General features: G+C 43.1%; 1 protein-coding gene across 19 annotated transcripts in view; it reads left to right on the plus strand.

Moving 5' to 3' along the window:
- Window positions 1-19,095, plus strand: part of CCDC88A (coiled-coil domain containing 88A) — a 66,915-nt gene that overhangs the window by 42,459 nt on the left and 5,361 nt on the right. For 4 of the 19 annotated variants that reach the window (XM_040057675.2, XM_040057676.1, XM_040057677.2 and 1 more), the window contains 14 exons: window positions 2,234-2,511; window positions 2,708-2,851; window positions 3,366-3,552; window positions 3,916-4,061; window positions 4,707-4,799; window positions 4,995-5,209; window positions 9,910-9,993; window positions 11,035-11,238; window positions 11,513-11,584; window positions 12,141-12,227; window positions 12,358-12,414; window positions 12,559-12,639; window positions 14,013-14,278; window positions 15,485-15,974. In XM_040057675.2, coding sequence (XP_039913609.1) covers window positions 2,234-2,511; window positions 2,708-2,851; window positions 3,366-3,552; window positions 3,916-4,061; window positions 4,707-4,799; window positions 4,995-5,209; window positions 9,910-9,993; window positions 11,035-11,238; window positions 11,513-11,584; window positions 12,141-12,227; window positions 12,358-12,414; window positions 12,559-12,639; window positions 14,013-14,278; window positions 15,485-15,974 — 2,404 coding nt within the window. Of the gene's footprint in view, window positions 1-2,233; window positions 2,512-2,707; window positions 2,852-3,365; window positions 3,553-3,915; window positions 4,062-4,706; window positions 4,800-4,994; window positions 5,210-9,909; window positions 9,994-11,034; window positions 11,239-11,512; window positions 11,585-12,140; window positions 12,228-12,357; window positions 12,415-12,558; window positions 12,640-14,012; window positions 14,279-15,484; window positions 17,473-19,095 lie in introns of those variants that run through there. The other 15 variants (XM_040057658.1, XM_040057661.1, XM_040057678.2 and 12 more) reach the window with 13 other exon arrangements.

Here is a 19,095-nt window from a genome sequence, read left to right on the forward strand (position 1 = left end):
TCCAGAGTCTTGCAGCTCTTCTGGCCAAAATTCAGATGTTGCTCTTACAGTTTAATAGTGTTTTTGAATCTGTATCTTTTTTCTTGAAACGTATTCTTGTTAATGAATTTAATGCTCCTTGGAGTTCTGAGAATCAAAACTCCTTCAAGAGGGGATAAAAACCCACAATGCAGCAGAAATGGTAAAGAGTGTCAGAAAGGATGGAGGGCTGATGGGAATCAAGATGTCAAGGACTGTTTAAATGGAACAAATAATGCATTTGGTGGATGCCTGGAGTCTCCTCCTGGCTCTTCCTGGAAAGCAGAATGTTTTTGTGCCATGGATGCACTTTCTGCTGCCACATTAAAATGTCATTAGTGCACAGGCACTCCAGTCAAACAGGACATTGGTGCACACCCTGTGCCTCCTCTGGTTGCTAAAAACTAGTGGATATGACATGGAAACATCTCATTTAACCAGCTGAGAGGTATTTGCTGGGATTCAGAGCTCTCTGAGTACTTTGTAATTCCCTTCCTCAAAAAACCCCAGGCATATCTATGCAGTTCCTTTTTTGCCTCATGCCTGGCAGCGCAGGCTTTTCCTCTCTGGCAAGACAATTCTCCATGAGCTGCAAATCCAAGTGGAAGTTGAAATATGTTCAGGAAAATCAAAGTGATGAACTGTTGGCTAAATCCGAAGTGCAGACTGAGCTGCTCTACCTGGACTGTGTCAAAACTGTTCCTGGGCAGCTCATTCTTCTCTTCCTCCTGGTACCGATAAGGAGCAGCCTGGGAAGGGATGTCTGAAAGGGTAACTGGGAATTCTGACCTAACCAAACTCGGGATTCAGCCTGGGAAGTTTCCCAGCACACCCATGCCACCAGACATGACTTCATCTCCAGTAAAGGGTTCAGCTTTCTCATCTGTAACAAAGAACACTGCCGTTCCAGCAGAAAGGGATTTGTTCCCTTGTAGCGGCGGGAACTGGAGTGAGAAATGTATTTTTTTTTTCCTTACTAGATAACCCGAGGGTATTAGAAGGCTCAGTAGTTTGTGGTTTCCATCTCTTTAACGGGAAAGAGAAGGAAGCTGGTACAGGTCAAGTGACAAGCACCAATTGCTTAAGATATCTGAGGATTTCTCCAGAGGCACAAAAAGTGAAGTTGTTGGTTGGTTGGGGCTTTTTTAAACTGTCTAATGTTGAAGGCTTTAGTGTATTAGTACACATTAATACTGTTCTGGGACAGCTGTTGGAGAACTGGTGCTGTTCCACAAAAGAGCACAGAACAGAACATGGGTAGTGCTATTATTTATCTCCCTCTCTCTGTTAAGTGGATGCTCCTGTTGGAACTCTCATTGTGAAGGAATGTGTGGGTACCATGAAGATTTTGTGGTGACAGTTCACAATTTAAAAAAAAAAATACATCTCCATGCCAATGTGAAAGTTCCTTTTATTTTAGTCACGCCATAGATTTGGCTTTTATTAGGATCCCTGGTGATCCATTTCTCCAAGGTGTCTTGGTGCTAGAGGAAAATGGCCCTGTCAGTAAGATAACGTTTTAACACATGTTGAAAGGTAAATAATAGTTTAATCCATCCCTGTCAATTTAATTACATGCTTCAATGCTTTCTGCTAAAAAATATTCTCGGAACATTTTGAATTGGAGCTGTATCCTGGGGTATGAGAAAAGGTTGTCAGTGGAAGAACCAGAAGGTCGCGAAGGGTTAAACCCAAGAAATCTGTAAGTGGGAGGTAAAATAACCCAGACTTCGAAACATACAGGAACTCTGCACTCTAAAAGATTAAGCTTGTAATTATTTTTTCTTTTCTCAGCTGTAAATACCAGACTTCGAGATTTTTTTGTTTTGTTTTACTGTCTCTGTCCCAACAGCCAGTGGGGTTCAGACATCATTTCTTAGGAGTTTGTCCTTGTTCTTTCCAGAGAACTGAAAGCACAGCATCGCTCAATATTTGTGGCCTTCTTAAGAATACAAGGAATTTGTGTTTATTCATATGTAGGTAGATCAGATGCAGCTTCCAGGTGTAAACCAAGAGAGATAACTGGGAAAATTTGATCAGTGCTTCTGGTGGAAATAACCTGGTGCCGACCTAGGCAGAAAACAGATTTCTTCTCTTTCCTGTGGCCAGCAGCGGCCTGTTAGACGACAAGTCACCTTGGGAGAGTCTCTTTATATCATGTTTTTCAGTCCTAAGCTATCTGCATGTGTGCAATGGTGTTCCTTCCTGGCTGCAGGTGGAGAATTCCACGCTGAACTCCCAGAGCACGTCGCTGATGAACCAGAACGCGCAGCTGCTGATCCAGCAGTCGGCCCTGGAGAACGAGAACGAGGCGGTGCTGAAGGAGTGCGAGGACCTGAAGGGGCTCTACGAGGCCCTGCTCAAGGACCACGAGCGCCTGGAGCAGCTGCACGAGCGCCAGGCCGCCGAGTACGAGTCCCTCATCGCCAAGCACGGCAGCCTCAAGGCTGCTCACAAAAACCTGGAGGTGGAGCACAAGGACTTGGAGGATAGGTAAATACTCAGGAAAATAAGTCTGCTATTCAGGAGAAATCGCTCTCTAATAAAACGATAGAACGAATAAAATCACCATCACTTAATCGCTAAGATTCAAAACTTTGACAGAGGCCATTTCGTCACCAAAATTCCTTTTTTTTCTCTTATTTGTCATTTCCACAAAAAGAAGTGTAAATATTGTCTTTGTCTGCAGGTACAATCAACTGCTGAAACAGAAAGTGCAACTGGAAGAATTGGAGAAGGTTCTCAAGACAGAGCAGGACAAAATGCTGCAGCAAAGTGAGAAACATGAAACTGTGGCAGCAGAATATAAAAAACTTCGGGATGAAAGTGAAAGGTAAAGAGAATTTTGGCACCTGAGCACGAGCCAGTGCAGCCTGAAGAAGCGTTCCTTCACATTTCTTAATCCCTGATGCTGCTATTCCAAATATTCATGATCCCACAAAAACAATCATTATATCCTGAGAGGACATGTGGGACAAAGGGACATGGCAGGGCCCAGGAGGGACAAAGGAAGCCTGGAAATGGATATGTGTAATGTCCATGATTGCTAGTTTAGGCCGTTCCTATTTTGTGTTGGCAAGAAATCCTGGCTGTTTTGGAAGATTCTTTTATTCTGAAAAGTGAAATCTCAAAACTAGTTGTGATATAGAGATGCTCTTTGTATTTAAACAGAGAACAGTGCTTGGCCTAAAGGCGGAGCACATTCCTAGGAAAATTAGGCTGGGATAACTTACGTGATAGTAAGATAGTAAGGAATTTGTATGTGTATTTCATGGAGTAGTTGGAAATGTCATATTTCAGAGGGAGTGTGGGTAACGTATTAATTTCCAGCACTCTTTGCATCCCAGGCTCACTCACACGTATAGCCAGCTTGTGAGGGAGAATGAAGTGCTCCAAACTGACCACAAGAACCTGAAGACATCATTGAACAATTCCAAACTGGAACAAACACGGTTGGAAGCCGAGTTTTCCAAACTCAAAGAACAGTACCAGCAATTGGATATTACATCAACAAAGCTAAATAATCAGTGTGAGGTATGTGGGAATTATGTTGTTTGTAATGGCTGGAATCACTGGAATATTTTTATAATTGCATTTATAGGTTCATAAAATCATACGAAGTGCCTGAGTATCAGTCATTTATAGATAATGAAGTGGATACAAAGACTAATTAATTTGCCTGCTCTACAGGCAATACACAATTTCAGGCTCATATTAGGGAAAATTGTTTAAATTATTTAGAGCATCAAAGAGGCTTTTATCAGTTGATTCATGATTCAAGTTAGAGTTTGATTTGACTCTCAGAATCCCTCTGTAGATCTAAATTCTCTTGATAATCTCATTATCTGTGTGTGAAATACACTCACATATAAATGCATGGGCAATTTCATCTAACAGCTGCTCAGCCAACTTAAAGGAAACCTGGAGGAGGAAAACAGACACCTGCTGGATCAAATCCAGACCTTAATGCTGCAGAACAGAACATTACTGGAGCAGAACATGGAAAGCAAGGATCTCTTCCATGTAGAGCAAAGACAGTACATGTGAGTTGTGAAAACAAGGAAATGACTGTCACTAGGGCAATGACACCAATACCTGCATTTAAAAAAAAAATCTGTTATATATAGAATTTAACACATGTGCTGCTTCTGAAAACAGAATTTATCTGTAAAGCAGATAACTCAAAATATGGACATTATATTTGTAGTTCTAAACGATCAGTGCAACTGTGTTCATTACTGATGACGGAAGTGAGGAAAAAAAACAACATTTATTTCTCATTCTACTACTGGCAAAGTTTAGATTTGTCATCACTGTATTTGTAGATTGATACAATCATACATGAGTCTACATACATTGCAGATGAAATTTTAGATTTGTAATCTATATTTCTTTACTGGATTTGAGAGAAGAGAAAATGTGCTTATCTAAGTGGTACAGCACTTTATTTAAAAAGGAGGAATGCGTAAAGAAGGCAAACAGAATTTTATTCCATTTTATATCATGAAGTTAAGCCTAAGGCTGGTTGTTTGCTGTATCTCTTGCTTTTTCAGTAAGAAACAAGTGTTACGTAAGAATTCCTCACAAAAGGTGACAATTTTCAGATACCAGATTCCCAGAGGAACGTGCTGCTCATGCATCCTCTATATGTTTTTGAAGCATAAATTATCATTATTTTCTGTTTGCAGTGACAAACTGAATGAGTTGAGGCGGCAGAAGGAGAAACTGGAGGAGAAGATAATGGATCAGTATAAATTTTATGAGCCATCTCCACCACGAAGGTACTGATGAACATGATGTAAAATAAAGCACAGTTCTAAAGCATGGCAGACCTGTTCTGTTCCCGCTGAAAATTGAGATTCCGTTACGTTCATGGGATCAGAATCACGTCTGTGTCTTGGATAAAAATTAGGAGACTCTGGAGGCCTAAACAATTTGTTACAAATGCAGTGAATGTGCTGTGTTGTTGATGACAGACGGGGCAACTGGATCACCTTGAAGATGAGGAAGCTGATCAAGTCCAAAAAGGACGGGAACCGCGAACGCCTCAAGTCGGTGACGCTGACGCCCACGCGCTCCGAGTCCAGCGAGGGATTCCTGCAGCTGCCCCACCAGGACAGCCAGGACAGCTCCTCCGTGGGCTCCAACTCGCTGGAGGATGGGCAGACCCTGGGCACCAAAAAGAGTAGTAGTGAGTACTGCACGCCACTTCATTCCGTGAATAAACCTGGGCTAAACATTGGAAAAGATTGCGTGCTGCGGAGGATTTGTAAAGATCATTTTTAAGTCTGTAGGAATGAAGCCTGGATTAATTTATTAAGGACAGAACTTCTTGGAAACTCCCCGAACTGTTTGGGCACAACTAGTTTTGAGCATTCCGATATCTCAAAATGCAAGTGTTAAAATACACTCACAGTGCCTGGGTAGGATGAAGCAGGCACTGGTGCTGGGTCAGGTGACCAGGATTTGGGATAGAATGTCAGGTGTCACTACAAGGACCCTTTTTGTTTCTCCCTCTTATCCCAGCATGACTCCTTCCCCTTGTCTTGGAAGTGTTTTCCAAGCTGTGGCTGTGCTAACATCCTTGAGTTGCTAAAAACACCTTCTGTCTGAAGGTGTTCCTCCAGCTTCTCACAAAACCAACAACAAAATTTGCAACAGGAAGTGTTAATGTAGAAACACAACTTCTTAAAAATACGGGAATTGTTGCTGATGCTGAAATTGGAGCGAAGTGGTTGAGAGGGAGAATGAGGACTTACAGAAGTGTGACTAGATAGAATATTCCAGGCACGATTTGCTGACCTTGAAAGATTTGATAGCCATCCCATTAGGGTGCCCATGATATATAAAAGCCCATATTCTGTTTATTGTTACTTATTATCTATGGATTTTGTTCTCCACTCTTGCATAAATCAAAAACTGCCCAGTTTCTCACAACTTGAGAGATAATTACAGCCAAGTTGTCAGGATGTAATGGCTCTATTTAATATCTATGCACCAAAAGCATTTTGGCTGTGCATGTAAAAGCATCAGAATCTATGTGCTTTAACAGTCACTTCCAATCTTTGCACTACTACTTTTAAATTTAACGTATTGGGTTTCAAAAGACAGCAGGTCTGGGGTTTGTGCCAGCTGTGAATTACTACGGCCATTATGATGGGCTTGTTTTTTTTTTCTTCTGTGCTTCTTGCAGAAGCTTAATCAAAGTTAAAAACATTCAAAAAATGCTATTTCAGGAAAAGTTAAATTCAGATTTGTATTGTTTTAATAACTGAAGAAAATAGTTCAAGTTTTAGCACTTTCATTGCTAACTTACCCCTTTGGGGAGCTCAGCCTTTTTCAGTGTAAGCTTCAAAACAGGTACTTTTAAACTTTTTTAAAAAGCAGCTGTTGCTTTTACATCCAAACCGTGAGTGGTGTGGACGTGGGGAGTGACTGAAGCTGTCCTGGGTGTGTGTCAGTGGGAGCTGAGAGTGTGCACGCTGTGGTTCAGCCCATCATGCATCTGTGTCGTGTTCTGGAAGGGCTTTTCTGTGACAGTTTTCTTTGCATGATCCTCGGGACCTTGTAGTGTGCAGTTACCCTCCTGGGGAGCCACGGCTGCAGTTATGGTGGCTGAGCTTCAAAAGAGGTTTGAAGCTGTTCAGACCTCATTAATTTTCTACTCCATGGACCTTGTTCATGTTCCCCTTAATCCCAGTGTATTTATCCACAAACTGGAAGGGCTGATCTAATTCCGGATCCTAACCTTCCTCCATTACACATGTCACCATGGAAACCACAGTTTTGGAGAGAATTTGGGTGCATTTTGTGCCAACTCAGCTCTGACGGTCTCTGAAACAGAGATCTGAGACAGTTTGTGCCTCACAAAGCAGAGAGACCTATCTTAGTGCGACGAGTGCTGGTGACGGTGCACATTTTGCAGTCTATTTCTTCTGCTCCTAGAGTGACTGTAAATCCTAAATCCCGAGGTTTGGGGTCCTTTCTTTTCCGTGGGAAGCAGTATGGCAGTAGCAGCTTCTAACTGAAGGAGCTACAGGAGGGAGCAAATGTGTGAGTGCCACCTGTCTGCGCCAGCGCTCGGATGTTGGAGCTCTCTGTGCAGGCAGCTCTGGCTCTGGAGTTCCGTGCCATCCTGACCTCCAGCCTCTGGGGAAGGAGCTGGTTCCAGCAGGAGCTGCCGAGCTGAAATGTGCTGCGTGTCCTTGAGGAGGCAGGAGAAGGCAGCTCACCTTCCCTGGCATAAACCAGCGAGGTGTTCTGAGCTGGAGGACTATCTGGCATAAAGATCTCCTGCATACACGGGGCTCACACCCCCATTCCCTGTCAGAGATACTGATGTCAAAAGTATTTGCTTTGTAACATGGGTAGTTTTTCCTCTTTTGTGATGGAGATTGTGTTTTCCCAACACAGGCTGCTTTCTTATGCAAGTGTTTACAGGAGAGGTGTTATCTCCCTGGGAAAGGTGATCTTGGCACTGAAATGAATTACCCTGTTCTCAGAGAGCACCAATTGAGGTCTCTTCGGAGCCTTTGTCTGATCCCTGTGGGAGGAGCGGGGTGCCTGGAGGGCTTTTGCTGTCCCAGCACAGGTTAATCCTGCAGAAAATTTGTCCTCCTGGCAGCAGGGTTTCACCTTGGCTTTTCATGCCTGCTTGGAAGTACAGCCTCCTCCTTCCCAGTACTGCCCACAAATTATTATTGATCACCCCTAGTGATCAGGTGAGTGCCATGGATCTGACACCTGCTCTGTGCAGAGCTTTTCCTCTGGATGGGGCCATTCTCAGCTTTTCCAGAGAAAACCCAAGGCAGGCAGAGGGGATTTTTGTTTTCTGTGGAGAAATACAGGTATCCTTTGCTGACTTCCACTTAAGCCATTTCAAGGGGTTAGCAAGTTCCCAAGGAATTAGGGCGGTCAGTAAACTGTCATCTCTACTAGGAATGCCCATAGTAGACACGCCATGTCACCGAGGGAATAAAAGAGGTGTTCTTGGCTCCATTTTCTAATACCAAGGCATTTTAAAGGTCTCTGCCTCGTATTTTCTTCTGTGCATGAACAAAACAATGTCAGGATTTTAATATAGAACTCCCCAGAGGATTTCAGGCAAGCAGGAGAGTTACAAAATTGGACGTTTCCTGCTCAGTTGAGGAATTCTGCAATACTCATCATTCATTCTCAGCTCAGAAAGCAAGGTGGTGTTCATGGAATACTGAAAAGAAGAACAGTTGATTACTGCTGTAGCTCTGCCATCCCAGTATTAATTATTATTATTACTATTCCAGGACATTTCCTGAGGTGAATTCTGTGCAGATATTACTGACATGGCTTCCCCTCTGAGCATTTTGCCTTTCTGATTCAGGATTTCCAGGACATCAGTGGTTGCAGGGGAGTTTCCTGGTGGGCATAGTTGCCGAGAGCCATAAATCAGCCCTTTTAGAGGGGATCTGTGATAATGGACAGGAAGGACAGATAACTCAAATGGTTCTTGGGCATCCTCATAAGATGAAAGGAGTTTTTACTGAAGAGGAGTCATGTATTTTCCGTAAAGGATTACAGGGGGATGAGTTATTTTTTTGTAAAGGATATAGAAGCTGCAGACAATTATTTTTTTTCTGTGTAGTCTTGATGACAAAAAGTAGAAATAGGACAGAATGACCTCTGTGGTTAGATTGTTTTGTGAACCTGTTCCTGTGGGTGCAGACACGGGAAGAGCTGATGGAGAGGGAGGAATAGGGAGTATTTCACTGCCAGGGTAGCTCATGTGCACTTGTAAATGGTATATTGATATATATGCACTGCTCTGTACACAGAACTGCTGTGTGCCAGGCTGGGGGAGCAGGGCACGCTCCCAAAAGGGGCTGCAGAGACAAACCAGACCTCTGCAGAAGCCAGAGCTGGTGCCGTCTCTGCAGAAATCACCACTTTGGGGAATTCATCCCGTGGCCCCTTCTGGATCTTTCTGTGGTGGCTCCTGTGCCTGGCATCAGCTCCCAGACTTACCCAAGGCAGGTCAGCAGTTCCTAATGCAGAGTTCCTGACTCCAAGGACAAGATTAACTCGTGACTTCCCCCTCCTCTCCCTCTTTTAATACTATTTGTAATTTTAACTCTGTAATTCTCCTGGTAGACTTTAACTCGGTTTTCCTTGGGCCCTCCCAAAACATTACAGCAACACTCACATTTGGATTTTCTTTTGCTGTTTTGTTGGTTTTTTTTCCTTTGGTGTTTTTTCAGCTAAAATATGTGCACATTTGAAGCAGATTGATTTTAATATTTTACCAAAATGCTGCCCACAAATTACATTGGTCAGAAGGCTTTTGCAGGTTTTCTATGAGACAGTAGATGACCAAAGTTATTACTAAGCACAAAATGGAAGACTGATAATAGACTGTGTCCTCTTAGATGTGCAGCAAAGCTTTACAGAAGTTATTAAGCCCCCAAAATAATGATGAGAACGTATTTTAACGTAGAAATTGTACTTAGAGTTGCTTTCATTTTCAGCTTTTTTTCCTTCACATTTTTCTTTATGTTCAAAAATAATGTTATTTTTCACAGTAAGAATGACAGTGGTCAATTCCTGTAATCACCTGCAAAGAAGTTACATTTATTTTTTCAAGAGCTTCAGACTGTATTACCCTCTGCACTGTAATTTTCAGTGCATTTCTGAGTTATCTATGGAAGTTTTTCTAGTGCGATTTTCCTGTTTCAGTGTACTTTCATATTTCATTATCACCCAGAAGCAGGAGAATGATAGCTTTTAGTATAGTATACCTAGCTTAAACTCAGACATTCATTTCTGTCCTTAGTTTCAACATTTAACTTCCATCTGTTCTTCTCCCTTTTTTTCTTTCATTTCCCTGTTTCCGTTTTTCCTCATGCTATGACATAAAAGTGGGTGCACTGAAAAGACTGCCCTTTTTGAGGAACAGACCGAAGGAAAAAGACAAAATGAAGGCCTTCTACCGTCGCTCCATGTGTAAGACTTTATGACAGTTCAGCTTCTTCTCAATGGCTACACTGGCTTCCGTAACTAATTTTTCACTAACCTCTCCCTGGACTGCGCTCTATTTTTCCTCCTCTTTTGCAATGTGCAAGTCCTGCTACGGTACAAGGAGCTGGAGCTTTTTCTTTTTACTTTCCCCCCCCCCTTTTTTTTTTAAAGAAAAAAAACAACTTTGGCACTGAATACTTTATGTCTGTGCAGCTGTGCACACACACGTAGCCACACGGTCCCATGCACGTGCATATAATCTATTCAGTGCCTTGTGACTGCATATATTTGTATACATAGCTCTGTATATACACATGGCCCCATGTGTATATGAATTTACAGTGCACTGTGTTAACGGAAATAGTTCTAAATGACACATTTCATAAGCCTTTTGTTAAGAAGTCACTGTAATTTTTTTTTTTTTTTTTGTTTAAAGCAAGTGTAGGAGATTGTGCAAGGCTCTCTGGTGGTCTGTCACTCTGCGAGTGTTCATCAGTTCTCGTTGCCAGAACGCTGCATTGATTTCTTTTGTTTTGTTTTATTTTCTAATGAGGGGTGGACAGTTTTCTCGAGTTTGGGGAAGTAAAGGTGAATATCATCAGATGTGGTATTTTTCAGATCCTCTCTCTGTTGCTCTGTAAACCCCAGTGTGCCTGCAGTAACCTGCACTGTACAAGGATCCCGTGTCAGCACTGGCACTCCGTTGTATGAGCACCTGTGCCCGTTTTGTCCCTGCTCATCCCATTCTTTCACGGCAAGCAGCTGGCAGAGCCTCTAACAGCACCTGGCGCATGGCGATCGATCCCTGACAAACCTGTTTTGAGCACCTCCCTGGGCTCAGGAGCCTCAGCCCCCTCCCTCCCTCCCTCCCTCCCAGCTGGTTGCATGCGGTACCGGGGTGTGTTTTGCTCCTGCCTGCTGCGGGCACTTTAATGCTTAGAAAACTGTCCGACCTTTGCAATGCAAATTAACGACCTGAGCAGGTACATTGCCCACGCTGATCATTTGCTTTCATTTGCATCCCAGCCATGAATGACCTGGTGCAGTCCATGGTCCTGGCAGGAGGACAATGGACAGGTAGTTCTGAGCATCTGGAGGGTCCTGATGATATATCCACGGGTAAAAGGAGGAAGGAATTGGGAGCTATGGCCTTCTCTACTACAGCTATCAACTTTGCCACTGTCAACTCCTCCACAGGCTTCAGATCCAAGCAGTTGCTAAATAATAAAGGTATAGGTAGAAGCTTTTTGCACCATGATGTAACTGTGTAAATATTGGCTTAATGTTTAAAGTTTTTCAATCTTAATAATTGAGTTGCAGTGCTAAGATAATGAACTGGTTTAATAACTGCAGTTATAAAATGTTTCAAGGCTTTTCCTACATAATGTTTCCTAAGTAAGAATGGATTGCTCTGAAAAATATTTTCATTTTACCAATGATAAGTATTTTAATACTCTTTCCCCTTTATTTTATTTTACATCTTCCTTTATGTCTCTGTGTGTAGATACTACATCCTTTGAAGATGTAAGTCCACAAGGTATTAGTGATGATTCTAGTACAGGATCAAGAGTTCATGGTAAGATGTGAGCTTTAATTAAATGAATTAAGGATATATGATGTGAATGTTAATGAATCTGTGAAAATAACAGTGAATGGCATCATTGCAATGAGCATGCTTTCTCTGAATTTCATATCTCTCGAATGTACTGTATCATTTCTTCAGATTCTCCTTTCTCTCTTAAACTACTACATCAGACAGATGTTCTGTATCTCTGGTAGAAAGTATTTGTGAAGTGCATCTGAACAGGATCAAAACACTTTCCCTTTCAGTGGGAAAATGTTTTAACTTCTATTTGGAGTTAATAGTAAATAAAGGAAGTTAGCATTTCAGTATCAAAAAATCAAGTCGAAATCTGGCCTGAGTTTTCAGTGCTTATTGGTCAGTGAACCCCAAATTTACCATGTGCTGTAGTTTATAAAATCATTATGTGTTCCTTCAAGCAAAGCTTTGAAGTGAAAAATAGGCTATTAATAGAAGTGAAGTTTTAACTGTACTATAAACATTTATGATGAGTACAAGCAGCAAACATTTTTGAGGCTACTAACAGTGCATTTCCCTTGTATTGGCTTAGGAGTACAGGACTTTATCTGTGCAGATGCTCTTGCTCCTCCTGTCCGTGGCATTCCAGCCCTGTGCAGGGTTCCCTGTCAGATCTGTTGTAAGTGACCTGACCACAGCAGCCCCTGCATGCCCCTGTCTGAGCCCTGCTTCCCCACTGAGCACTCAGTTTCAATTCTAAACTACACTCTTTCTCTTTTCCTCTCCTCTGTACCTCGCTATTCCTGTAGTGCCCTTTTCCAAAGTGTCCTCTTGGACTGCCTGGAAATTCCTTCGCTTTCTGATCTGTAAGAAACCACTTTGTTCCCATGGGCATGTTCAGCCTGGGAGGTCATGCATGATCTTCTGAGCATTCTGTCAGCAGAATGTGAAGGTGCCATGTCCTCTGCTAAAATGTTGTTCATCACAGTGTCTCCTAATTTTCCATTCAGCTTCCAGACCAGCCAGCCTTGATAGTGGCAGGACATCCACTAGCAATAGCAATAACAATGCTTCTCTCCATGAAGTCAAAGGTATGCTGGGGGTGAATTCACATCCGTTCTTCATTTCCATTCTGTTCTCTGTAAGATCATCTGTAGAGGTTCAAAAACGCCCACAACCAAAAAACTCCCACTGCACAGCACAGCATGTGCTTCCTTGACTTTCACAGCCTTCATTCCCCAGATTAGAAACACTGGTATTTTACGGTTTTAATAAATATCAAAAGGGTGGTGTTAGTTTTTAAGCTACCAACTATTTTAAACCGAACCTAACCTGGATAATGTTACAAAATAAGAATTCCCCCCCAAATTACTTTAAAAGCTTTTTAAGCTGAGAAGTTGCTCCTTTTTTTTTTTTCTCCAGGCATCCTTTTGCACTGCACTGCTGCTGTGAGCTGTGTACTGTACAGCTGCACAAAATGGCACATGTGATTTATGCTAGAAACCTTTATATTTTGGTTTTAATAGATTTTTAACATCCCTGGATCTATCAGTATTCTTTAAATTTTATGTATTAAGAACCCTGATATATTTTTTGTATCTCATGGCTTTTTAGCTGGAGACTGTTGTACAGACTAGACTAGAGCGCTGCCAGCTCAAGGCTTCATTTAATATTCATGGCTTGCATCTCTTAAATGGTGTCTGTTTGTTTGGGAAATTTAGGAACAAATGCTAGCTGAATATTTCTAATACTTTTGTTTTATATCTGTTAGATTGCTTCCTTCTGTAAAAGTTCCCTTGAGGTTCTCCTCGCCCCACTGTCGATACAGGATTAGGCATTTCCACCGTAAACAGTTTATCTTGGTTCAGACTTAATTTCATTTCTTAGGAGTGACATGAAGCTGGAAATACTTGATTATCCATCAGTATTTTTAAAGCAATTCATAGTTAATGACAAATAAAATGAACTGTTGTTGTGGAATTTATTTTTCATCTAACACCCATGTGCTTCCTTCAGGTCCCAGTTGTAACAGACTAGGAGTAACAGCAGGAATTGTTGGAGAAGCAGCATTCCTGAGTAGTTCTTATAGGAGAAAATATTTTCTTTCCACTCAATCCTTTTTATTTCTTTTAATTACCCTGTGCCTCTCAGTGATGCTGAACAAAAGTGGGGATGTCTCTTTAGCCTCTTGGAATATAATATTATGTAGGTGAAGGCCCAGATTATAAGTGAAAGGTAGTTTTTATTAAAAAAAAAATAATGCCATGTTTGAAGAGCTGCAAAAGGTAAGTCAGGGGAGTGCAATTTTGCAGAGTAAAACATAACAACTGGACTTTTTTTTAGTCTTTTAAATAGAATTAATGTTAACTGAATCTGGTAACATTCCAGATTTGAATGGGGTTATACAGATGTGCAGCTTTCTGGTGTATTTCTAATGGAAATACTTACTGCCTTCCCCCCCAAGCAGGTGCAGTGAACAGCCAGAGCAGGCCCCAGAGCCACAGCAGTGGGGAGTTCAGCCTGCTCCACGAGCACGAGGCCTGGTCCAGCAGCAGCAGCAGCCCCATCCAGTACCTGAGGGGCCACACTAGGTCCAGCCCTGTGCTCCAGCACAGGACGCCCGAGACGCCGGAGAGTCGTGGCAAACACACCAAAACGGGCTCCCCTGGCAGTGAAGTTGTCACCCTGCAGCAGTTCCTGGAAGAAAGCAACAAGAGCAACTCCAGTGAGGTCAGTTTAAGAGCATTTAACTGCGCAGTGTCCCATCTGTGGGCTCAATTAACACAATTCCTTAAAGATTCCTTGGAGGCGTCGGTGACACCTGCATCAAGAAGTCACAGGCACTGTCTCCCTCTTGCACGGTCTGGTTCCACCAGCAGGAAATCTGGGGAGTTTTGCAGCTTGACCCTCTGTGTTCCCTGGGTTGGGTAGGGAAATTGACCTGTGCTGACAAAGCTGTACAGTGTGTAGGACACCAGGGCTCAGAGTAGGTTCACTCTTCTTCCAGTCCAGCAGGAGCTGCTGTCACATCTGTCCTGCATCAACAGCAAGGAAGATGTTTGATTTCATTCCCTGAGGAGACTCTTGTCCGCTTCGGTTTCATCTTCTTAACAATACTGGGAAAATAAAAGTGACCTTGGAGCTTATTGAAATCTGAGAGGAAGTAAGATGGAAGGGAGTGTTTCTCTAAATCAGTGACAGTTTCTTAGAAGCCCCAAATCACCTCATCTCTGCTGCTATTCCAGGTTCTGCGTCCCTTGTTCTTGAGCAGATCTGCCCAAACTCCTGTAGGGATATCCCGCTGTAGGATAAAATCAGCCAGTCACTGTGACTGGGGCCCCTCAGGAGTGAGGATCCAGGGTTGTCTGGGGCAGGTGAGACCTATCTGGAGAAGAATCTGCATTTTTTTGTTAGATACTTAAAATAGGTCTCAGCCGTGGTCTCCCTGAGAAGGATTTTTGGGGTTTAAGCACTAGAAAATACTCTTCTGGCAGTATGAAGTACAAAAACCCCACCTAAGTCATCAAGCCAGATCCACCGCTGTTCACAAATCCCAGAATCCCTTTCATAGCCTCACAGACCCATTCTGGGTGGATGGATATTCAGGGGGTTTCTTTCCAGTCTTCTGTCAGAGAATTTCCCTAATGCCTTTAGCTTAATTCTTTCCAGTTGTCTCTGGTACCATTTTGAAAACAACTGCAGTCTTTCTTCACTGAGTCCACATATAGTTCACCTAAATTCTTTTTTGTAAACTGTACCAAAAACTCCTAAGTATGCATCATAAATGTTTAATACTGTTTTGAGAGCTGAGAAATCAAAAAAAAACCCAAAAAACCCCAAATCTTTGTATAATTATTTTTCATTTATGTCCATCAAAATTGCTTAAGAAAAGGTAGAGAATTGCAACTTAGAAGCTTATGTTTTTTGATTTTACAGATGAAATCTGCAAGCGAAGAGAACCTTTTAGATGAAGTGATGAGAAGCTTGTCTGAGTCTGTGGAGCTGGCAGGGCGGGAGAAGCTCCGAAAGCAGCCGGCGGCTGGCTGTGGGATCGTGAGATCCCTGAGTGTTAGAAACACAGTTGATTTCTCAGATGGACGATCCCTTAAACCAGAGCAGCTGGTAAGGCCCAGCCTCCGGAAGACTGAAGATCTCTACTTCAGTAGCTCTCCAATCAAATTCACCCCCGGCGCCCAGGGGAAGGCCCGGTCCGTGAAAGAAAAGATCCAAGCAACTGTGACCCAGCGACAATCCAGGGACTGCAACCCCTACGCCACCTTACCTCGTGCCAGCAGCGTGATTTCCACAGCAGAAGGAACCACCCGAAGGACAAGCATCCATGATTTTTTGTCTAAGGACAGTAGGCCGCCCGTGTCCGTGGATGCAGCCCCGGCTCCGGCTGACAGGAGTGCTCCGCCCAGCTCCAGTGAGTACTCGGCACTGCGGGTGTCCTCTCCTTGTGTTCACTGTGCGCCTGGCAGGGGGGAGCGCGGCCCGCAGGGTGAGGCAGCTCCCTCGCTCGCACCACACCATTTAGGAGGTAACTCCGAGCTTCCCAAGCCTTCCAGGATGGAGAGGCCAGGTTGTCGTGAGAGGACTTTGCCGAGCGCGGGTGTGTTCTGGGATAAAGCCAGCGGATCTGGGAATGGCAGCGCAGGCTCCTTTGCTGCGCCCCAGCCGTTTTTATCCCTCAACACCGAGTTAGTCAGCAATATCAGTGGATTGCCCCCGAGATCCACCTCCAAAGCAGCTGATCAGGCAAACGTCTCGGCATTTAGGTCAGTGCTGAGGAGCCAGGAACAGCCTTGTGCTGCTCCAAGGGCTCAGGGTGACCCGCGGGCAGCTCTGACTAAGGACCCTGTCCCTGCCTCCGGCGCTGGCGAGGCCCAGTCCCCGCTGCTGGTCTCAGAAGACAACCAGACCCTATGGTATGAGTATGGCTGTGTATGAAAGGAAGTTATGTTATTAAATATATGCCTAACATGCCATAGAGGTGTTCTCCATGTCCACTGGATGACGGAGAAAACTTCCCTCCAATGAAGGAATCATTCCTGGTTTATCCGCAGGGTGGTTGTTCCCTGCGAACGGCGGCTGTGGACTGTGGCATGTTTGAATGTGGAATTGTAACCCCACCGATGTCTGCATGAAACATTAATTGCACTGTGTATATTTTGCATGCCTTTATAATACAAGCTCTATTTTTATTTGTCATGCATTGCAAATACTTTGGTGTTTTCCTGCTGGTTACTGCTGCATGTTAAACCAAGCACATGCCCGGAACGGCACGGGGAACAGCATTCCTGGGACAAGGACAGCACTGGTGGTGGCACTCCAGCTCTCAGGGCTATCAGGAACACACCGATCACCTGCTTAGAGGGGAAAACCTTTTTTTTCCCTCTTCTTTCAAAAATGAGAAAGAAGCATTTGGTGCCTTTTTACCCTTTTCATTTATGCCGTGTCATGGCATAAATGCACGAGGAACAAGTGCCCAATAATCCAAATAATTCAATACCTCTGGTTTGCACAGTAAATATTAATTACTGTCCATACTGACTAATAAACATGCAGCCCATTCATAATCCTAAACCAAAATTATAATTATCATCACAAAGAGATGATAAATAGTGACATGATACACAGCACTTGTCATGAAAAAATGACCTTTTCCACCTTTTCCCTTTGGTCTGCTTTGTCTTTCCAGTTGTGGGTGCAACTGTGGTGAAGTGTTTGGTTTTATCAGGGATCCAATAACAGGCTCCTTGTGATATGTAGGAATAAAAAACTGTCTGGTGTATGGAGTATGGTGGAAATTCATTTTTTCTTGTCAATGGAAGTACCACTGATATAACAGAAAACACATGGTGTAACAAAATAATAGAAAATGTTAAATTAACACAGTTAAATAAAAGAAGACAATAACAAAAGTTGCTTGCGAGATTATTGGAGGATATGAATTCTTCAGCAAATAACTCCTGAAATTCCAGATGAGCCGCTAAAGAGAAATGTTGAAAAGTAATTACTTAATGTGCCACTGTTTCTGCACATGCTTGAAACTTCTCAATGGTAAATTTAAACAGTTTAAAATTGTATCAGAGTTAAGCTGTAATTACACAAGGCTTTAGACATGAGCACTTCTTTGCAAGAGGACATTGGTTATGCCAGTTGTGGGAGCTAAAATACATTATAAAAATTTTGAATGACAGTATAGCTAGAGGGGAAATAGTAAAAATTGAAAATACATATTGAAAACAACAAATGTTACATTCTATTTGGTATAATTGCATTTATTCTGCCAGCAGTTTTGTGGCAGTCACAGAACCACTGTGTGGGCTAAACTTTTAATTCCTTAGTGCTTAATTAGGGAGGTGCAGTGAATCCACAGCTCGCCAAGGAAGAACAGCAGATACCCCATGTGGCAGTCTGGAAGGGCTCTGTTGTATATGGGATGGGAAGCCCTGCGTTTCAGGAGCGATGGGAGGATATTGAATGTCCGTGGAGATTAAAATGGCTGTTTCAGGATGTGACACAGGCCTGCCCCAGCTCTGTACCAGTCATCGTTACTGGGCTGATAAATCTCTACTTCTCCCAGTGCTGGACAAAATGAGCGGTCAGTTATTGCTGTGTCCCCTCTGGAACTATCTCAGCAGCAAAAGAATGAGAAATCTGAGATATATAATCTTAATTTCACACACATTTACTCTCACAGAGCGAGACCAGTGTTCTGGTCTTGGGTCATGCCATTTGACGTCACCCCAGTTCATCTGTAGTTCTGTTGGAGGTGAAGAGCGCCAGTATCCCAAAACAATGTGTGCACAAGGCATTTTGCAAGTTATTTAAGGAACTACAATTTGAACTCTGAGAGCCTTTAATACAAACTCATCCTGTGCTGCCAGGGTCTGGCTTTTCTTCCCTGTGCCCTGCAGAGACACTGGTCAGAACAAGGTGTGTAACTGCTTTAGATCCACTCTGGCTGCAGAAGTCTTGTGTGCTGTTGTCTCCTCCTCTTGCTTAGGTCCTTAGACAGTCACACCTACAAAAACTTCCAATATTGTCCCCAGCTTCCCTCTTAAACGCCAAGGGCTTTGGAATTGCCAGGCATGAGTGTCCTGGAGCACTGGTGTCTCCAGTCTGCTGTAGTTGGAGGCTAACCGTGTCCAGCTCAAGCCACTCTGCAGTGGTTTATAAATTTGCAATGAAATGCATTTTAGTTCTGAGGAGAATAACTTGTTTTGTTCCACTGAGTTCGGCAGCAGCAGAAGTGCTCTGCAAGAGAGTGTTTAATGGCTCTGAATAATGACTTATCAACATTAGTTTATTACATATGAAAGAAAGAAAATGTTGTCATGGACGGAAGGATGGTTTTTTTCCTCCACTCTATGGTCTTTAGCAAGAAGTTTGTGGATGTCTATCTATGTTCAAACAGTGGAAGGTTCCATGGAATTCTTTCCATTCCCAATCCCTGCTGCTCCTCAGCCATGTGCATTGCAGGCTATGAAACACACGGAGCCCTTGCTCATTCCTTGGTTCCTGCTGCCTTGGACAGTGCT

Source organism: Hirundo rustica, chromosome 3 (assembly GCF_015227805.2).
Source record: "Hirundo rustica isolate bHirRus1 chromosome 3, bHirRus1.pri.v3, whole genome shotgun sequence".
NCBI classification, from domain to species: domain Eukaryota; kingdom Metazoa; phylum Chordata; class Aves; order Passeriformes; family Hirundinidae; genus Hirundo; species Hirundo rustica.